This window comes from Gallus gallus, chromosome 2 (assembly GCF_016699485.2).
Source record: "Gallus gallus isolate bGalGal1 chromosome 2, bGalGal1.mat.broiler.GRCg7b, whole genome shotgun sequence".
NCBI lineage: Eukaryota > Metazoa > Chordata > Aves > Galliformes > Phasianidae > Gallus > Gallus gallus.
Genome location: NC_052533.1, coordinates 19,623,085 through 19,644,636, shown reverse-complemented (window position 1 = coordinate 19,644,636; position 21,552 = coordinate 19,623,085). Strand labels below are relative to the sequence as shown.

The window sequence follows — 21,552 nt, the reverse complement described above, 5'->3', positions numbered from 1 at the left end:
TGGAGATTTCCACCACTTAACAAGGAAAAGTAGTATGAAATGTTCTGTAAAAGCCAAAGCACATCTTCAAGGTTACCAAGACACAGATCTTCAGAGAACTTTAGGTGCCTAGTCCCTATCTAATTAAACACCGCTGTGCATGGCAGCTGCCTAGAAATCTAAGGCAGTCTGAACCAATCTCCTACTTCTTATCCTTTCATCCTTCAATTTCATCCTTGTAAAAGAATTACTCAAACTAAAAGAGCAGATTACCTTACATTATTGAAAGGCAACAGTATAATAGGGGCTTGGAGATTCTTCGAGAGATGTTTGGTTACAAATATGCATCCAACAGCAAAAGAGACCACAATAAGAGCAGCAGTTCGTGATTCTTGAAAATCATCTACTAACTGATTGGAGCTCAACAAGGAAAGTGCCTTTATTTTCTTTTTAATTTCCTCCCACCAAAGCTGGGGACAAAAATATTTGCTTGCCAGAGAAATGAGTCCGACTGATGAAGTGATCAGGGTCTAACCTAACACATATGCACACTCTCTTATGCAGGATGGGATACAACAAGGCACTGCTATTCAAACCTTCAGGATATCTTAAGAGAACTACACTTGGAAAGCATGCACCAATAGATTGTTCGTAGGTTTTAGCATCACCATACTAACACTGCCTCATTTGAAGAATTCACTAATACCTACAGAGCATATTTCAGTCATGGACTCTTTGCCCTTTTGCAGTACTCACAGATGCTGCAGCAGAATCCCACTGAAAACTGGAATCTAATTCCTCTTGCCCACATCATCCACCTCCATCATGGAGGGATTGGTCTGAATCTCCTGAATGAGTCCAGATGCTCTCCAGATTGCATCTCTCCAGCGTGGCCCTCAGCCAGGCCCTGTCCAGCTGTTGCCCGAATCAAATCCCTCCACTATGGCTCCCTGCCCACTCCAGCTGCTCTCTGGGTTAGGACGCAGCTCCTGGTCACTCCAGCAGCTCTCTCTCCTTTGTCAGATGCCAAAAGCACCACAGTCAGGACAACCTATCGAGCACAGCCACCCACATGAGAAAGAACATCCCCTCCTGGGTTCCTTCCCTCCAAAGACACTACAGCCACAGGAGTTACAGTGAAATGAAACTTTTCAGACAAATAATCTACTTGTTGCACTTCTGCAGTCACTTAGTCACTAAAAAAACAATTTCAGGCTGAGGAAAACTAGCTACAAATTGGTGTCAAAATTTTCCAAGCAGTTTAATGAAAAACATTCCTTTAAAATCTCACGCTCACTTGCCTTATTATAGAGACTACCAGCTGACCCATACATGCCATAAACTTTTGTCCTTCTTCAGCATGTGTTGTTTCCACTTTCTTTGCTCCAGTTGTGAATGCACTAAGAGCAGATGGGAAGTGGCTAGGCTCTGTTCTCTGAAGTGCTCTCTGCCAGCATTTCTAGTCAATTTGACTCCACGGTTTAGCACACAGAGCTGAGTGGCAGGAGGCTGCAGCTTGGAAACTAACTGGGAAAGGCAGAGTACGGGAAGACTGTTGCAAAGGAGAACCACAGACATAACACAAAACAGACCAGAAATGAGAACAGACTGACAGCTACAGAACCCAAAGCAGAACAGAGCACACACAGCAAAACCAATAAATAGTAAGGAGTGGAAAAGAAGGAAAAAAAGCAGAAAGGGAAAAAATGAACACAGGAAAGAGAAGCAAGCTAAAAGAACATAACAGTGGTTAGAAGCCTGCTCCTGTTCCTTTTGTTTCACTCTAATTCTGAATGACATTTTAAACTTACAGTAGTTCCAAATTTTGAGGCACGGAACACCAGTGCTCTCATTATATGTGTGAGAAACCATATGCTGCGATGGTTATTAAGACTACTGTCCCTTGGATTCACTTAGGGAAAGCATTTGCTATTTCAACATCAAATTTCAGGAGGCTGCGTGAAACGATGGTCTCAGTAAGGCTAACTGCACTGTCACCACTGACTTCAATACAGCCAGGACATCACAATTTCAGTTAAAGACCCAATTCCCAAGTTCTTTCTATTTTTTAACTGGAACTACAACGTTAATGAAGCCATATAAAGCAGAAGAGAATAGCAAAATATTTACAAACTACTTCTTACACAGCAACATCTCATGTGTGGATGACTCCATCCTCTTCTGCACTATTACTTTTCCTACGGTGTGTGAAGACTTAAGAGAACAAAAACACTGCTGTTAATGCTGATAACTGCTCACACAACTTGTCTGACGGCTTATTCCACCAATTGTTTTCATATGAACCTCCACAGTACGAAATAACCGGCTGCAAAGCAAAGATCCGAGTTGATGTAAAAGATTAAGGCACGGGATCAGATGGAAGGGCTCCTGAGAAGTACGACATCGCACAAAATGAAAGAGCCTTCAGATACCTCCGGGAGAAATAGGCGTCTTTAATAAAATACCCATTCCAAAATGATCTTAGCGCTACCCAGCCCCAGCTTCCCAGGGAGGAGAATAAGAGACACCTGGCTCACAGCATCCAGGACTTTGTACGCCGTGTGTTAACAAAACTGTCATATGCAACATTTTACCGGGCTCAAAACCAAAGGCAGAGTGACAGCCGTCATTAAGAGGCCCTATTAGCGAATAATATATTGAAGTGAACGGGAATTTCCACTTTCTCGGTCTAATAAGCCCCCGTGCTCCCTCCGATTGATCTGCTCAAAGAAAAAGGATGCACGAACTGAAGGAAGGGCAAACGCGCGCTCCCGCACACCTTCCCGAGCAAACCGCCCCACAGCAGCTGCAGCCGCCGAGCCCTACCTGTTCTCTGTCTGAGGAAGGGACGTTAAGGGAGACCTGAGGGCTCGCACCACTTTCGGAGTGACAGTCGCTACCTCTGCCTCCTCCTCCCAGCCCCTGGCAAGCAAGACGGGATAACAAAAGTTGTCAAAACCGGCGAGAGCCGCCACCGGGCGACGGCCGCTCCCCGACGGGCGCTGCCCCGCCGGCTGCCGAGCCGCGAGCCGAGCCCACCGCGCGGGATGGAGCGGGCTCGTCCCGTCCCGCTCCTCCTTCCCCGGCCGCCCCCGGGCTCCCCCGCCCCGGAGCGAGGCCCCTACCTGGCCCGGAGGGGCCGCTCGCCTCCCAGCCGCAGGAGGCAGCCGCCGAGCAGCGTGCTGCCCAGCGCCGTGGCCAAGGCGATGACAGCCCGCATGATGCGCTCGGCAGCAACTCCCGCCGCAGCTACGGCCGCCCCATAGTATTTAAGGGAGGCGGCGGGGAGGGGAGGCGGCCATGGCAGCCACGGGGGCTCTCCGCCCCGCCCCTCGCCCGCAGCCCTGCGCCGCCGCTATCGGCCCTCTCCCGCCTCGGCGCCGCGCCGCCCGGGGCTGCGGGCCTTGCCCCGCCGGGAGCCCTGAGGGCACGCCGCCCCTTCCACCCGGCTTCCTCGGGCGGGCGGGCTGCTGGGGCTGGAAGCCGGCATGGGTTCTGCTGCCTCGGCCGGGCGAGAGGAAGGGCCGTGCTGGGGGTTCGCCGAGGGGTTACCGGGGGAAAGCGGGCGGCCTGCCCCGGCGTCCGGCACGGACGGGTCGCTGTGCTGTGGTATTTCTTCGTGTTATGTACAGATAACACCGAGCCTGCTCTTTATATATAGAACACCTTTACAGTGAGTAAATAAACGTGTGCCTGCAAGCTTGCACGTCTTCTTTTTGAGCAGTTGAGTAGTGTTGCTGTCGTGAGGCTGATGCTGCTATGTGCAGCCTGGTGAAATGGCAGGGCTTCGTTAATGAGGAGCCCTGTATTAAGAGAATGGGTAACAGAGCTGCTACACCTCAATATAGCTGCTCAGTCACAGCCAGCAGGCTGATAACTCACATCTGCAGCTTCTTCCATCTCCCTCCCGCATCCTGTATCTGCAAGCATCCTTTCTTGCTGTGCTCTGAAGTCTCATAATCCTCTGACGTGAAGCCCTGTTGCAGTTATACAAATGAGAAAACGAGGGACGTGGTAATGTGCCGGGTAAGTGGCTGGATATTGCAGTGAGCTGCAGTGTGCTCATGGTCCGTCAAAGGGGCTGCGTGGCACCCGCTGTGATGCTCTACGCCGGGAAATATCCAATTATTTGTTTTAGGGCACTTGTGAAGACACTGGAGAGCTGTGCTGTGAATGCTAGCAGGGAGCTGGAGGGGCAGCAGGTACTGCCTGGCTCAGTGCCCTAAGCCCAGAGCACGCGTGGCTGTTTTCCTCCTGTCTTTGAAGTCCTTGGTCACAATCCAGAAACAAAACACTACAGTAGGGCTCCCGAAGTCATGTAGAGGTGTGCTGTTCTGAGTCTGCCAGCAATTGTAAACATCTCAAAGAAATTTCTCCTTTAAAAAATTTCCCTTTTCAGGCATGTGCTGTAAGCTCAGTTAGCACCATATGTGAACACATAGGGGCACATAGGCAGGCTTCAAGGTAAATGTCTTTGCTGGTTAGCAGATATCTAAGGATTCAGGTCTACAGTAACCTCAGAAAAGCATGAAGGTACTTCATAATTTCCATTAAATACTATGTAAACAGTAAGTTTTCCCCTTTAAAAGGTTTAACAGTATTCCATCTAAGCTGTACAGGAAGGACAACTAAGCATTACAGTCCAGAAGATAATTGTTTTTTTCCCCTCTTGGTATTACTCCCCTGTGAGAGTACAGTTTTCCCCTGAGTTCTGAACTATCACTGTCAGCTAATCCATGGGAAATTTAGTGATGTCAGTAGGGATATCATATTTCAAGCTAGAGGTCTGTTGCCAACACTGGTCTGTAATACCAGCAGAAATCTTTATTTTTTTTTTTCCCCATTTTTCCCCCTGGATCAAAAGGTTAATCTGTGTCATACTGAAGTTCTCACAAAGAAAAGAGGAAGATTATCAAACCTATCTGTATAATTAGACTTAGCAGTTGGTGCTTGTTGTTTACAAACAACTTCACAGGCATTTATTGATTGAGTGTCACAGTATCTGTAGATGTTATCAGCTTTAATTCTGTCAGAGCAGCTTAGGAAAGAGGTTTAGTGACCTACCTAAGGGGTGAGATGAGAATCAATGATGAATCCAGCATTCCTAAATTCAAATCCTGATTTAATGATCATATTTGTCTCTCGCATTATGTTGCCACATCAGGAGCAACAGTATCAGGTAACCTCATAGAAGAGAGGCAGATACAGGCAAAATGCCATGTAGAAGAAGATGTACATAGGGGCTGTCCCACCCTTTCCTGACAGCTGGAAGCTGCCACATCTTGGCAGCATCCCCCAGCTTCTGATTCCCATTAGCTGGGAAGTCAGTGAGAACTGATAATTGCTGGCTTGCACAGGAGGAAGAGATCACTAATCAGCCAGGTGGTGTCACAATGACTTTTCCACCAGGTTCCTACAACCTGACTTAGCTGCTAATTTGGAAAAATTAAAATGTGGCCTTGGGTATCACCTGTGAAAGGCTGCTTCCCCCAGGTCAACTGGATTGCATCTTAGAAGTCTGGTGTTGATGCCTGGAGGGCTGCCTGGTCACATGGTTAGCCTTCTTATTTCCAGCAGCTAAATCATCTTAAGCAGCAATTAATGTTCATTAAATGCTTTCCTAATGCTGCCTTATCCAAGCAATGGCTATCACAGGAACATTAGTGGCTGCAAATAAGAGGGGAGGTGACTGGTACAATCAGGAGGGAGACAAAGGCACCAGAGATATTCAGTGAAACTGGAACCTCACTTCACAGTAAAGCAAAGGAGAGCTTCAGAGCAAGATGTAGGAGATGTGGGTGAGACACTACTCTTTGGGTATTGTTAGATGAGATATCAATGGGAGCAGGTGCTGTTAGCAAAAAAAAAAACAAAGCAACCTCAAAGCCCAATGCAAAACTAATAAGTCTTTGTGTGCTTGCTAGTACTACACCTTTTTGAACTCATTCCTTACTGCTTTTCAGTATTTTTTTTTTCAAATCTTATAAAAAAGTCTTTACTAAATTAACTAAATCCAGCTGGTAAACTGTGTTGAGGTCTGCCTAAAACAAGTGAAGTTTTAGCTGGTTAGAAGCGATCACATGTATCCCAGTTTTCTGACAGTCATCAGGAGCATCAGTGACAACTCCTGTAAGGCTCTGTTCCCTCTCCACAGGGAAGATGAGAAGAGGGCACATGCAGAACATTTCAAGATGTTGAGTGTCTTGTAAGATCTCACACTGGTGGCAGGACTTGCCTCCTGTGCACAAAATGAGTATGATTTTTGCTGTTGTATACTTGACTATGCTTTTTATGTGTCAAAGGAAAGTATTGCTTGTGCTCCACCAGATTTTTCTGTTTAGTTTAACCCAGTAGCCAGCTTCCACTGTTCAGCAATCATGATCCTGCCTGAAAACAAACACCCATTGTCTAAAATGTACCTCCTAGCACAAATGAACTTGAGGCTAGTAGCCATACTGAGAATCAGTGCTCTATTGCCAGCAACCAGGCAAGACTCCATCCAATTAAGGGCACGGCTGGCATTCAAATGCCCATGATTGTAGTGCAATCCAATGTGTATGTTCTTCCTAAGGAAGCTAATGGGGAGAAGAGGATCTGAATACTAATGAGGTACAAAGGATGATTTCAGTGCAAAATTCCCAACAACTTGCAAGTTGTTAACATGAAGGTAGCTATTTTTTTCTGGTCTCTTCCTAAATGCACTTAATGAGACTTCTTAATTTAACACTGTAAGAAGTTATGGGTATTAGGTCAGGTGAGAACAGCGTGTTCTTGAGGCAGCAGCAGACTTCCAGGGAAGGGGCATGCAACAATCTGTCTCTAGACCCTTTCCCAGCTTCCATCAATCAAGGTTTAGTCCCATTTCATGGTTTCTTCTTCTATAATTGTGCCTAATTACTTTATGAAACCATGTAAGCTTCTGGCATCTACAGCAGCTTGTGTCAATGCTTTCCATCCAATTTGAAATCCTTCCCATTATGGTTGCCCCAGGAACAATTTTCTAAGAAAAAAATTCTATTGTTATTTGGAAACTCTAGCTTCCTGTGCTAAAGGACATAAAGCACTAAGTATCCTTTTGCAAGGAATTTCGTTACGCATTGCACAAATCAGCACTGTTCTTAATAGATATTCACAGCATCTATTGCTAGAATCAAGACCAAGTTATTACAGAGCATACTGTGAGTGCAAATTAAAAATAATGCATGACACTCAACCAAATCCTAATGAACCAATGGCACAATGTCAAATCCATCAGGAACAAAGACTTCTAATACTATTATTAAAAGCCCAAACAAACAAAGCAAGTAAATCAACCTTGACAAACACTGTTCAAGTAACTTTTACTTGTTGTAGATCAGCATGCACACTGACAGTACAGCCCAAGCTGCCTCAACATGCCTGCACAATGGATGAGAGTGGTGCCTCCAAGGTGGCACATAGCACAAGGGTTCTCATGGGGCTGTATGGTCAGCAGTTGAGATAATTATATCAAGCTTAACATTTATTTCCACTGGTGAATACGGACAATGTGCCTAGCTGTTTATCTGTACAAAAACCTAAATTTGGAATCACGCTTATTGAAGTACAAGCGTACAATGCCATGAGAATGGGAAACCACAGTGGAGTTAGATCATCTTTGATGATGCAGTGGCCAGGCAGTATTGTTTATGCTTATGGAAAGCCACATGTATACATTATTTAAGCAAAGAAGGGTGATTACTCGTAAGAAAAGAGAGGAACAGCTGTCTGAGGGGCTGATGGAAGGATTATCTATTGAGTTGGTTCCAAAATGGTGGCCTGATGGCCACCTCCAGACTTGCTCTTGGGGATTGTAGTGCACTGAAAAAAAAAAAATCTAGATCTGTCCTTTTTTTTTTTGGCATTCTTACATTTCTTTTGTTGAATCTCACATAGAGTACAGCAAATAAAAAATAAAGACACATGCAGATGTATGGGGATAGATTGCTGGTACTAAAGACGGCAGCAGATGAGATACGAAGCAACATAACCTCATGGGAACCAGGAGGACAGGACCTCTGTCTTCAAACTGAGCAAAAGCCATTAACCTCATTAAATGAAGTTAAAAATACGACCTCCTAGACTGCAACCTAAACCTATTTCTACATAATACTGATTCTCCTATTTTATTCTACGGTAAAAAAAAAAAAAGTTGAATGCTTTGTAGAAACATCACTGCTGCAAATCCCAGATTCTCCATTTCCCATATTGTGTCCTTTTGAAGCCATTTGTAGAGTTATGCAGTGAATGCTGATAAGGCTGCAGCACCAGGAAGGCTCCAAATGGATGCAAGTATACCCAAGCCCCTGTGGCTGCAGTGCTGGTGCCCCACAGAGGGATGTGGGTTCTGATCAAGACTTGCAGATGCAAGGTGCTCAGCTCAGAAGCAACATCTCAGAGGTCAAGCAGAAGAGGAGTGGATCATGAGGATGCTGAAGGGCCTGTGAGCCAGCTCAGACCATTAGTATTTGTTAAATTGGGGCCAGTCTCATGCTTCTGGTTAAGCACACGGCAAAATCATGTTTGGAAGAAGCTTCACAATGAACTATCAGCATGAGACATGAGGGCACAGGGACACATCCACACTGCAATAGGGAAAAGCAAGAAAGTAACAACTGTCAGAACACACCCTGGGAAGAAAAGAAACATAGGAAGATAGGCCATACAAGAACATTACTCTCACCATGGGACAGCCCTCCTGGTTCAGAAACCTCAGGAAAACCAAGTGCAGGGCAAAGGAAAAAAAGAAAAAGCCCAGACAATCCTACTTCTTTATTTATATTTGTCTAGTAATGCCCTGAGTTATTATAAATTGGAACTGGAAGCCTTTATCTCCAAACAGAAATAAGTCCAGGCAACTTTAACAGCCAGCAAGATATATAGGCATATGGGAAGGTGTAACACAATAGAAAGCATAACAAGATAGCAAAGCAGTAAAGTCTCAAGGTACAGCATGTGAGCATCTACTTAGACGTAATAACAGTAGATATAGAATTAAGAGAAAGAAACTGCTTACCTTCCAAAGACCCATAAGGTCCACAGATAGGCAGGGATCTCCAGAGAAGATGCCTTTACCTCCCCCTGCCAGCCCTTAAATGAAGTCTGGGAAAGGGTGGATCCTGGCTCCATCCCTTCCTGTCATTCAAATGCATTGCTTGCACCTGAGCAACCCTGGGCTGGCCCTGCTTTCCCACCAGTTGCTCAATCACTGGTTCAACCTGTGACTTCACATTCCCACTATAGAAGTCTTGCTATCTGCTGGCATTATTTCAAATGTTTCTATTCTCTATTAGGTATCCTGAAGTAACTTTCTGTCTGAATGACACTGGTTGAAGATCAGAGCTCAGGATGGACCGGCGCCCACTGGGTTTGCTTCTGTAGTGGAGCAAGGCCAGAGTAGCATTGCTGCTGGGGTTGTTGGGGGGGGGGGGAGGGGTGGTGAGTGGGGCTAAGGCCAACCTGGGACTGGGATCAAGTGAGAAGCCCAGGCCTGAGCCCCGGCCAGGGAGTGCAGACGGTGTTAGATGCAGCTATGGGGCCTTGGACTTCTTTCATCCTCCAGCAAACAATTTTGCGCTGAGCTCTCCATCTCTGTGTCCTCAAAACTCATCATGCTACATGCGGCACTGCATCCTGCCGTATGTAAATACAATCTCCTCTGTGATTCATGCAATAATTAAAAGCAACAATTATTTTAAATGTTACCTTCCCCACTTCAGTAAATAGGCTGGTATCTGTGCGTCAGCGACAGACCTCGCTGATCATGTTGCACTCCCAACTCGCTTTCATTAGGCTCTGCAAATATACTGCAGTTCTCACAAAATCTGCGTGCTGGGTAAGCCAGGATCTCTCTTACAGTTCTCAGATATCCACTTATGTATTTGTCTCCCTCTCAATTACCGTACTTCCAGAGAAAGCACATTGTTGTTTATTATTATCCAGTGCATTCAGTGTCCTGGCAGGAGAGAATTAAGGTCTGGCAGAGGGGAAAACTGAATGTAGCCTGGGAAAATTGAGTGCCATCTGAGCAGAGGGATAAATAAATACTCTTATGTTTAGCATTATTTTACAGGCATTCAGTACCCCTCTCCTAGGTGACACTTCTGCAGCACATGCTCATTTTCTGATCCACCTTCATTTTAACCTTGAGGGCTATAACACCCACAGTACTCATTTAGAGACACACTGCTTTATGTGCCATTAGAAATGCCCCAAAGCTAACAATTCCAGCTAATGCAATTAGTTTATTAAGTGTATGGTTTACATGTCATGTTTCTGAGTCATTTTTATTCAACGGTATTGGCATAACTGACTGTCAGATCTGAGACAGTTGGTTAAAACATGTTGGTGTTAGGGAGGAGGATCCAAAGAGGAGAGCTGGAGGTGCTGGGGGCTACGTGGGGGCTCAGTGTGGGGGGAGCCCAGTGGCCCCCAGGAGAATGCCGACCCTCAGGGGTGAGGGGAACAGTGGGGAGGAGGATGAAGGCATTTTCATCACAGAATGCTGATGCTTGAAGTACCATTATCGTGCTGCTGGGAGATGTGCATTTTAAATACATTTAAAATCCTTTGCTTTTAATTTTCTGTTTGCATATTGCATGAGTGTGCATTTGACCGAATAGCTGAGTGTGTGTAAAAGGCAATTCAAAAGCAAGGAATCATCACTTGAAACCTGCAGCTGGAGAAAATTTATTCCAGCTTTCCAGATGTGCTCAGGCTCAGCTTGGCGGTGTTTAAGAGCACAATGAGAACAGCAAGCAGGCAGTATGTGCTTTTGTTGATAACTGTTGGGTGCAGTCATGAAAACCTGAGTCCGTCCTGTGGCAGCAGACAAGGTAGGGCAGGCAACAGCAGGCAGCACGCAGCCCCTCTCCATGCCGCCCCAAACCCACCTGCATTTTCCTTGGGAATAGGGGCTGCTTGAGCCCTGCACTGCTCCTTTACTCCTTCTGCACTTCATTCATTAGTAGTGCACGTGGTGTAATAGTTGTGTGCAAAACTCTTCGTTTCACCAGATTGAGACCCCAGATTCAGTCTAGATAGGAGGAAATGGAGCTAGCTCCCTTTCTCAGAGCTGGAGAGCAAAATGGTCTGCACTGAATTGCATGTTTTCAGTTCTGTGGCACGCTTAGCTTCTAGCTGAGGATGACTAACACATAGTGGCAGGGATCTGGAAGAGCCATTGTGTGCGAAGTGTACAGAGCCCTGCTGGACGGGACCCATTGGTTGTCCTGGGCCCCATTGTGTGTCTGCCCCAGTGATGCACATTGGGATCCAAAGAAAGATAATATCTGAAAATGAAAAGGTGGAATTCAAAACAGACATGCTTACTTCTTTGTCCAGATACTGCCTTGTTTGTAAAGCTGCAACACAGCTCCATAGTTCAATGTTTTTCTCTTTAACAATTGCTGAGTAGCCCCATAATAAATAATGCTATCCTGTTTACTGTCATTTTACATTACTGAGCATATAATTTATCTAGACTTTTAAAGATAATGCAGGTAGCATTTAATAAGCATAAAAACAGTTGAGGCTAAACAAAAGAGGAAGTGTGTGGTCATGGGAGTGCTCTCCCAGCAGGCACTGGAAAGATGCTGCTTGACAGGACAATGGGGAAAATAGGCAGTGGCTTGGGAATGTGGAGATCTGCTCTCACAAGGCACCGATGCAAATCCGTGCCCTGGACACTGCCTGGCTGAGGCCTTGGGGCTGATGTGAAATGAGAGGTAGTGCTGCAACATCCTGACCTGCAGCAAGCGCTGGATGGGAAAGGAGGGACAGGAGCCCTGTTTGCCCCAGCGTCTGGGTGAAGAAGCCCTGAGATGGCAAAATGAACTGCAGGGTGGGGACACTGTAATCAAAGCACTCTTGGTCTTTTCTGGCTAGAGAGAACTGCCGTTATGTTTTTCTGATGATGGCACCTGCACTCACAGGTCAAGGTAGTATAACAAAAAAATGACAGAACACGTTTGGCTGTACTGACTTATATGGGAATCATAAGGTTAAGACTGTAAAATATGTGGCAATTTGTGTTAGATTCCTGATTCCACATTTAGCCACCTCTGATATTTATGCACAGTATTTTTTTTTTAATTAAGTTATTAAACACAAGCTCAGAAAATTAACTTACCACGAACATTTTCTTTTTAAATAGCCTACAGATACTGTTCTATCCTAGGCAGATGAAATCTAAGATGAATAAATGGTATACGAACAAGCTGATTTTGCCAGCTTTAGGTACAAAACTTGTAAGGACCTCTGCTTCTAGAAGGAGGCTCAAGTGATGTATTTTTCATGCAAGCATCAACCTCATTAGATCTAGCTAGTTAAAAGATCTTGAAAAAAATAAAAATACCAGTGACATGACTGGGATGCCATGGCTGAGTTTCATGTAATCAGCTACAGTCATTTAAAATATACATATCTGCATCTGAATCCTTCACCCTGGCTTCAGTTATATTTAAAATAGGTAGTTGCTTCTGGGGAGAAATTTACTTCAAAACCCAGAGAGAGCATTTTCGCTACAGGTGAGGTAAAGCCCTCCTGCCTGACAATGGGAATTAAAAGCATTCCTATCCTGATCTGAAAGTGCATATTTTTTTCCCTTATTTGAATGCTTTGTGCTATGAGATGTCTGCAAGATTTAAGTATTTTTTGCTAGCCTGATACATCACTTCTTCTTAAGACATGTGGTCAAATCGAGTCCCATTTTGACAGTTGGAATGAGCATGAAGGTCTTTTCCAACCTATATGATTCCATGATCTTACATGGACTAAGCTTGACAGTTCTGGATTTTAAGTGCATTTGCATATTTAATTACTTGGGAAAAATAATTCATAGAGACTTGGTGCAGTGCATGCACTTCATGGATATACTTCTACAAGTTAATTTTCCAAACTAAGCATTCGCTCCCCTCTGCAAAACCCAAAGCTAGAGATCCCTCCTTTATCTCATTTCAACTTCTGACTTAAAGCTATTTAATCCACACAGCTAGGGCTGATTAGTAAACACTTCGGAAACTTGATGGAAATGGGATTATCCTGCAGAGCCACTGCTGCACCAAAGCTCCAGAAAGGAGTCAGGGATCCTCATGACTTCCCAGAGCCCGTGTGACATGCAGCAGGATGCTGGAGTTAGGGCTTTTGGTTTACATGCTAGAATCATAGAATCATAGGATTGTTTGAGTTGGAAGGGACCCCTGAAGGTTATCTAGTCCAATTCCTCTGCAATGAGCAGGAATACCTACAGCTAGATCATGGTGCTCAGAGCACCATCCAATCTGACCTTGAATGTCTCCAAGGGTGGGGCATCCACTACCTCTCTGGGACATCCACCACATCTCTGGGTATTCCACATATGACTAAGTCATGGAATAGGGAATCAAAAATTGGTGAGAGTTTTACTAGAACTGGATTTCAGGCATTGCCATCTGTTTGCTGACAGCAGCATGCCCTCTCTTTTTATATCCTTTGCCCTCTTGGATATCCTCATTAACGTGAGCTGTCCTGTCAATGGACACCCTGGTACATTCACTTGGTGCACTTCAATTTCCCCTGAAATCGGAGCAGAAATTCCCCTTTATCTTTCTTTCCCTTTTCCTACAGAGAATGGCTGCCCCACTCTCACCACTCCACCCTCTGGGCTGCAGCAGGCTGGGAGTTTGCCAGCACTTCCTCTGAAATCAAAAGGGGTTTGGCTACTAAATTCCACAGAGAGCAGAATTAGTGAGGAAGGAGTACTCAGGGACGTCCAAGCCCCTCTGGTGGAACTCATCAGGGCTCGAAGGGCCCTGGCCATCTGAATTCAAGTGGTGTTGGAGAGTGGATTTTGCAGCAGTTGTGTTAAGGTCACACAGAATGTGCTCACTCTGGCAGTGGGGCTACAGAAAGCCCATTGACCTCTAACTTATTTTTCCCCCAATTATCAAAGGCTTGGAAAGAATACTGCGTTCAATATTTTATTTATACCCATGAAAGAGAAAATGTTTAATGAGTGGCTACGTGCGGTAATGTGCCAGAGAGCTAAGAGAGAAGCAAGCCAGTGAAATCCTTATGTTCTGTCAGGCCGAGCATGCTCCTTCAAGAAAATAAATTGCCAGCAGTTTTATTGTGCTGAGCCACAAATGTGCAATGCAATTAAGACAGATAACGCTCCCAGACCGAGCTCGTGGAGCCAGGCCTGGTGAGCCCAGAGACCCCCGCGGCCTGGTGAGCCCGGAGATCCCTGCAGCCTGGTGAGCAGGCCCAGCAATGCAGGTTGGCCGGTGGCTGAAGTTGAGCTCCTTAAAATAAAGGTTGGCAACACTGTGAGGGCACAACTTTAAGCTACAGTGAAATAAAGATATGCTCTAGGATTCCCAGAAACTGATAATTGAATTGCAGCTCTGCAAGTGAGCTGTTCCTAAAACCCCAAACCCTCCTATCAATCCATTTGAGTCTTTGTATTCAGCTAGAGAAGCAGAAGTGTTCAAAGAATTTCCTTCGTGGAAAACATTCAAAGCTCTTTAGACTTCCTCTTTCTTAAGTAACTTTGCTGTGGAATGGGAACTATTAATTAGCGTAGATGGTGCCACCTCAGAAAGTGGTGAGCTTGGCTGCAGGAGGAGTTTGTTCCATGCTTCTCCAGCCACTACCTTGTCTCACAGTACTTACTGAGGAGCCCTGATCATTTGAAATTAAGGTTACCACAGGATTTCTTCAATGCACCTGAAGAAAATAGTCACCGTTTGTTGAGCTGTCTGATACTTGTTAGTCTATGTTTTATAGGAATACATTTTATTTTTATACTTGAGCTAGAATCAGTAATAGCCCATGACGTAGCAGTAGATTAGGCTGCCACGTAATTAAAAAAGCAAACAGTTTGGTCATGAGTTGGCTTCTCTGCACACCTAAATTAAATTAGACTTGGGGGATTGCCTTCCCGTGGGCAGGATTAAAATGATAGCTGTTTCTGAGATCAGGGAAGTACTCCCTGGACAAAACGTCAAGAGACTGAGGGATGCCTAGGATTTAATTATTCATCTTGTGATACTCAGTGTTTTTCCCACTGCTCAGTCACCGGAGTCATGAGATTCTGGGAAGCTGAGCTTTTTCTTTAGAAACTGAATTCTATGCCTTTAAAATTGCAAAGGGAAAAAAAAAAAGGAAAAAAAAAAAAAAAAAAAAAAAGAACCTCTGGAGTGTTAGAGAAATCCAGGAGAAAAAAAGATCAAATGTCTTGGAAGAAGTGCTGTGTTCCTACATTTTTTGGAAATCTGTGCTTGACAATATCAGCACTGTCTCTCTTCAGCAGTGCTAAACAACTGATACTGTTCATGGAGATAATTTTTAAGCCATTTAGCACCACCTGGTCCATAGAGGACTGCCCCAGAGCACCAAGATGAGGCAGAGCCCTATCACCCATCCTGGCAGCTAGCCTTTTGTCTCCAGAATGACAGCTGGACAAGGACTGACAGACATTTAAGGTGACAACAGTGACCAACTTAGTGTAGGATTAGTGTAGCCTAATCCCTCTGTCCAACCATGTCCAAGAGAAGAATTAGAAGGAACTGTGGACATAGACAGAAGGCTGTCCCTTAGTGTGACTGCTCGGCTTGGAGCAGTCAAAATGCTGTGAGATCTCTGAATTACTGGTGATCTTTAGGCTGTCTTGTTTAAAAAAACCTCAGGGATTTGTCTTCTACTGATTTGTCAAAACCCCTTTTGCCACATGGAAGTGAATCCCACTCTTCAGTTGGGCACAGTGTGAAAACAACAAAAAAAAATTACTCTGCTACTTTGTTTGGATTAAATCTCTGATAATTTCACCACGTGATCACCACAGTGTGAAAATGGTGACTAACATTTTCTCATTTATCATCCTCATAGCAGTTGATGATTTAAATATCTTTGTCTTAATGCTTCTAGGCCAATATGCTGTTTTCTGTTCTATTTTTTTACATCTGGAAGCAATTCTCAAAAGAAAGTGGAAAAAAAATTAGGAACACAACATATGAAAAAATCATTTTTTTCCAGTATCTATCTTTAGGACATTTTTTCATTGTATTTGATAACTAATTTGCCAATACTACAAGCAACAATTCTAACAAGCTCTTTTTTGCACAAATTCAAGATTCAATAACAAGGTTCTGACTATCTTTCCCTTATGGTTGAATGAAACACAGAAAAATAGCCAAAGAAAATGTCAGGATAAGTCGATCTAAACAACAGAAACAATGTCGTATAAAGGGGAAAAAAATGTTATTCTGGATTGTATCTTCTACTTGCAGTGGGAAAAATGCAAGAAATGTCACTTCAAGGTTTTGTGGAAGAGTCTAATTTGAAGGAACTATTTATAGGGGCTGCATATTATGTTAATTTAGTTTCTCCTGACGTACAAAGGCTTCCTTTGAGAGCCTTTGTAGTAAGAGAAGGGAGAGAGCAAGAAAGGGAGAGGCTCTCACAAACAGAGTTATGATAAAAGCCTCTATCATTATAACAGATCATCAGAATGAGAAGGAAATGACAAGACGCCGTTCATCACTTTGAGAAATGCTGATGAACAGCTCATGGTTAGGTAGGACTACCTACAATATTTACGAGGAGGGCTACGTTATCAGAAGAATGCAATATTTCCTCTTTGCCGGCTGTTTACAGATCCAGCCTGCTTTCCACCGCTCTATTTGTCATTTGCAAGAATTCATTCGTACACCTCACTCAAAACAGGAAGAAAAAAATCATTTCTATTTGAGAATGAGTTTCATTTCACTGAAATGGGGTTTTTTTTGTTGGTTTTTTTTATGCATAAACGGGATGAGAAATTTTCAGCTTGTGGACTGTATGCAAGCAAGCTGTTTTAAGTGGGTTATATTCATTGTAGTGAGGTCATTGATCATGCTGTTTTTTCTACTGTACGTCTGCATTCATGAAAAACAAGATCTTTGAAGTGGAAAAACAGACCAGAACTGATGAACTATTGACAATGAATATAAATAATAGATAGCAAACAGAGAGGATCTGAGAATTATAGGATTTCAGGTTATGTTTTGTTTTTGATGATTTAAAGGGAACAGTGGCACAGTGGCCATCTTCACAGGTTGTTTTACTCGTAAAGCGCCAATTTTTTCAGGGAAAGGAAAAGAAAATCTTTACAATAGAATGCCTGCGAACTGCAAATATGATATGGATAGAGAATAAATGTCATCTCAGAAATGATGTGTTCGTAGACACTGCTTTATGGTCAAGGATTTTTTGCTGCCACTGCAGATGGCAGACAGCTGCCACTTGGCCTGCCCTCACCCTTAGAGCAATTCCAGAAACATGGTGCTGGAGTAGCTTTGCTTGAAACAACAAATGAAACGAAGCACTAGAAATAATTACCTCAAAACTAATTCTGATTTCTTATCTGTATCAAGATGTGTTCACACTTGTCCATACCAGCAGCACTAACCAGACACAAAACACAAGTCGCTGTGGAAGTATCAGAGAGAACACAGGCACTCGGAGAGGCAGGCTGAGTACTTGTGCGTGGTACTGGCTCTGTGATGGCACAAGGCACAGGAGTACCGGGGAATTTTCCAAGCTCATCATCTTCACTCCAAAATCACCAAGCTACCAACATCATTATGCCATGTTTTGTATATCACCTGGGCAGTGTGGATGCCAAAGCTGAAAGCAGTGGCTCAGAAGGGCTGACGTCCACACAGGTGTTGCTGGCTATGGTGGTTCCATGGACACCATGGTGTGGAGAGCTCTGCCGGCTTGTACAGGGCTTTTGCTATGGTGTGCACTATCTAGTGTTGTCCTAATGTCATCCTGGATTTATTATCTGATGATCTCATGCTATCAGATCGCATCTTGGGCAAGGAGATCTCCTACATATAGATCAGATGTAAGGATGTATGGGAAGTAGTCTCACCATCGCTTATAATTCTTTTTCCTAACCCTAGTCAGTAGTTTGGCTGGTAATGCATAAAATTAGGGTCCTCATCCTCTTTCAGATCTGAGAGAGAAAGTGTTCATTCATCATTGGCTGCCAATTCAACAATATGCATTGAAACATCATCATCATACTCCGAGATGGCAGCTTTTATCAAGACTGCAGAGTCAAAATGAATTATTCCAGACAGGTGTTTCATTCAGCATATGTGTTTGTCTTCTCATCCCACCCTTCAAGGATAAAAGCACAGCACATACAGAGTTGCATCCAGTTATTTACATAACTACTAAGAATAGTCATAATATTCAGCTTTGTAAGTTGTCATAAGGTGCCCAGCCAGTGTCACCTGCAGTTGGACAAGACAATACACTAAGCGGCTCCAACTTCTGTAATAAAACATCCTTGTATACATCCTTGTATACACAGGTGCTGCTCTTCAGATGTCCTTTTCAGTGAGGTTCACAAGCAGCTGTGCCAGGTTCTTACTGTGGCACGAATATAAGAGAAAAGATGGATCATCTGCTTCCTTAAGCTTAGGAGTTTGCCCCCATCAATCTCCACCATGCAGCTCTTAATGCCAGATAGTCTAAGTTTAGATATGATGGCAGCTTTTGTGTTTTATGTAACAACTTTGTCTTCAACTAAGACTTCATTGTAACTCATATTCCTGATTTGTTTTATCTACTTAATGTCAGAACACTATTTAAATAATATCTCAGTACAATTTGAAATTTATGTAAGAAGGATCAGGCTTTAATTCTGAGAGGCCAGTAAGGATGTGGCTCAGATACCAGCTTCAGAGTTCTGCAAGGGGTGATTGCAAGTGCTAATACATCCCCTCCCATTATATCAACTTCTAAAGCCTGGACTTCTTGAAGAAACATAACCCAGATTTAGAGAAACAGTTTCTTCCTGCGGTAGCTCCTCTAAATTTTCAGTGATGCAACCAGATAGAACCGAATTGGAAAAAGCTGACATTTCTAAACATATCCAAGTAGGAAATGATTCAGTAGTTCCAAGGAGAGGAGCCAACTGTGAAAGACCATTTGCAATATGATCTATCTGGAACCCTAAGCCAACCTTTTGTTTTACGAGCTTCTAATCTTTCTATTTCAATGTGTGATGCTTTCCTTTTTCATCAGAAGATTTTGATCACATGCTGGTTACTTTTGCATCTGCTAGGAAGAATTTGCACTGTAACTTTCTAAGGAACCCAACACAAAGGAAACTTGGGATCCCTGCCTTCTGCTTGCACAAACCCCACTGGATGCCCATCGGCCCAGGACGAGGCAGCAGCACACAGCTGATGTGCACTGCTCATCACCAGTGGAGCTGCTGCTATTTGAACGATAAGACTTTGACCTTGGAATCAAAATGTTAATTTGAATTTGTTGCAGGAGTGGTCACTGAAGTATGCAGGTCATGTGGACTCTTTTATAACAGCCTATTTTACAGCACGTTGAGGTATGGCATGCTCTGTGAGAGCAATCAAAAGCTTGTTTTACCTAATAAGGAAACTGCTGAGGCAAATGAATAACTGTACTGTTTTCCAATACATTTCACACCGATTATTTTTTCAGTTTTATGAGGCATGCTGTGGTTATATTTGAGATGGGTTCAGTGTACCAGTGCTTGACTTTAAACAGAAAGCCACTGACATCTCTGGGCAGATGTGTGCAGGCACTCAAAAGCCCAGAGCTCCTGTTAGAACTGAATGACACGATTCATTTAAACCTCCCTCTTGTCCCCATTGCTTGCTTCTTGCCATGGAAATACCTACTTCTTCTGTAACAAAATGATGTTTTCATTTGATACATTTGATGCTTTTATTTAAGAACTTGCTTATCTGTGATGAAGAATTTTAAGTTTCGTAAAAGAAAAAATGAAGTCCAATTTCATTTTTCTAGTTGCTTCTCCATGCAGTCTTCAGGCAGTTTGTAGTGTAGGAGCTGAAGGTGTATCTACCTGGCCGGCTGGTGGAAGGGCCAGCTGTGGTGTTTGCTCTTCGCATGGTTTTGCATCATGACTCTGTCCATGAAGAGCATTCCATAAATTACCAATATTAATATTAAATACTTCCTAGTCTTCTCTCTGACATCTGCAAATCACTCTTGGCTTTCTTATTAGCATTAAACAATGCCAATCTTCAGTCTATCATCTAAAAATTGCTACTGGGCTTTTTCTTCTTGAAACTGCAGCTGAATTGCCAAAAAGAATGTGTCATTCTACTTTTGCCACATGTTAGTAATTTAGAGTGGCACTGAGATATTAATTAATGGCCCATTACTGAAGCACAGAGTACAGATTTTTTTTGTTTGTTTCAGATGTATCCCAACACTCTGGCTTTTGTACTGTACTTTACACATCAATATTCAAGTCTCCCTCTTTGGATCACAGCTTCCCTTGCCAGCAGCCATGGCATCAGTCCTAGCTGCTCGCACAAAAAGTTAGGAACAGTGACATTTATGCTTAGCAAGTGTCGTGTTTCTCTCCATCATAATGGAGCAATGTGCAAGCCCTTGTAAAACCCGTTCTTTTGCCCCTTCAACATCCTTTTCATAATTACATAATTAGAGATTCTCAGTACATGATCAGACTAAAAAATTCAGGAATGACGTTCACATTTTACTTTATTTCTGATTTGATCTAAAAAAGTTACCTCTATTTTTCTGTAACTTTACAGTGCTACCACAGCAATTTCCATCGTGTTACCGTATCATATCTTACTGAACTGGGGCTCATTAGTTGCTGGGTGAGAAAGTCACTAAAAATGGATACAGAAGAAGATGCTGAAAACTGAACTCAGAATATTTTTCCACTGAGCTCCTGAGTACAATCAGAATACACATTAGTGAGGAATTTAAAAGAGAAATAAAGTGAGGGTTCTCTGGGACAACATAGAAAAACGGTTACCCCCAAAATGTTACTGGAAAATGATAGAGTTAGTCTAAACACCACTGCAGTCTGCAATCAAGCAATTACTCTTTCCTTTGCCTGATTATTTATAGCGTTGCTGTGCTTGGTTGGATGCATGAAGTGCTAGGCACCACATGGCTGAGAGAGCAACTCCTTCTCATAATATGCACAGTCAAGTCTTGCTTCTGCTTCGCCAGTAGGAACTGAGTAAACACAGAGCTTTTGCCACTCACCTTCTCATTCTGACCGCCTGGATCTCTGCCGTGCCCTGCTGAGCCCTGCAGGATGGAGCTGCTGGCACACTGCTGTGACAGAGCGAGTCCAGGACATGGCTGCAGGAGCCTCATGCAGCAGCCTGCAAAGTCCTTTCCAGGTCTTCTTTGTAGAGCACGGTTATCCACCCTCTGAGCACAAGAACCCCAGCATAATACACGCGTACGTCAGATGGACCAGAGAGCCAAATGCACCAATGCTTTGCAAAGCAACAACGAAGGGCATGAAACTTCACACCGAGCCCCCTGCTCTGCTCTGGCGAGGAGGCTCTTGCATCACACTGACAGCCTGCCAGCAGCCAGGGCAGGATTCCAGGCATAGGTTTAGTTCTTAGGATGAAAGGTGTAAGTGTCAGTCATCGTGTTCCCTGTTGGCAAGGGGTTAGGCGACTCATTTTATTACCAAGGCTATTCCTAGAAAATGTAAGTGCCTTAGAAAGGGAGAAGGGC

The 21,552-nt window shown here is 43.8% G+C and overlaps 1 protein-coding gene across 6 annotated transcripts in view; it reads right to left on the bottom strand.

Annotated features, from left to right (window-relative positions):
• Positions 1 to 21,360, bottom strand: part of ST8SIA6 (ST8 alpha-N-acetyl-neuraminide alpha-2,8-sialyltransferase 6) — a 63,553-nt gene extending 42,193 nt beyond the window's left edge. For 3 of the 6 annotated variants that reach the window (NM_001396567.1, NM_001396568.1, XM_046919586.1), the window contains exons 1-2: positions 3,105 to 3,224; positions 2,806 to 2,901 (exon numbers count right to left, since the gene is read on the bottom strand). In NM_001396567.1, coding sequence (NP_001383496.1) covers positions 2,806 to 2,901; positions 3,105 to 3,199 — 191 coding nt within the window. In that variant the 5' untranslated portion in view covers positions 3,200 to 3,224. Of the gene's footprint in view, positions 1 to 2,805; positions 2,902 to 3,104; positions 3,225 to 9,013; positions 9,068 to 21,063 lie in introns of those variants that run through there. The other 3 variants (XM_046919589.1, XM_046919590.1, XM_046919584.1) reach the window with 3 other exon arrangements.
• Between the last annotated feature and the right edge of the window lie 192 nt (positions 21,361 to 21,552).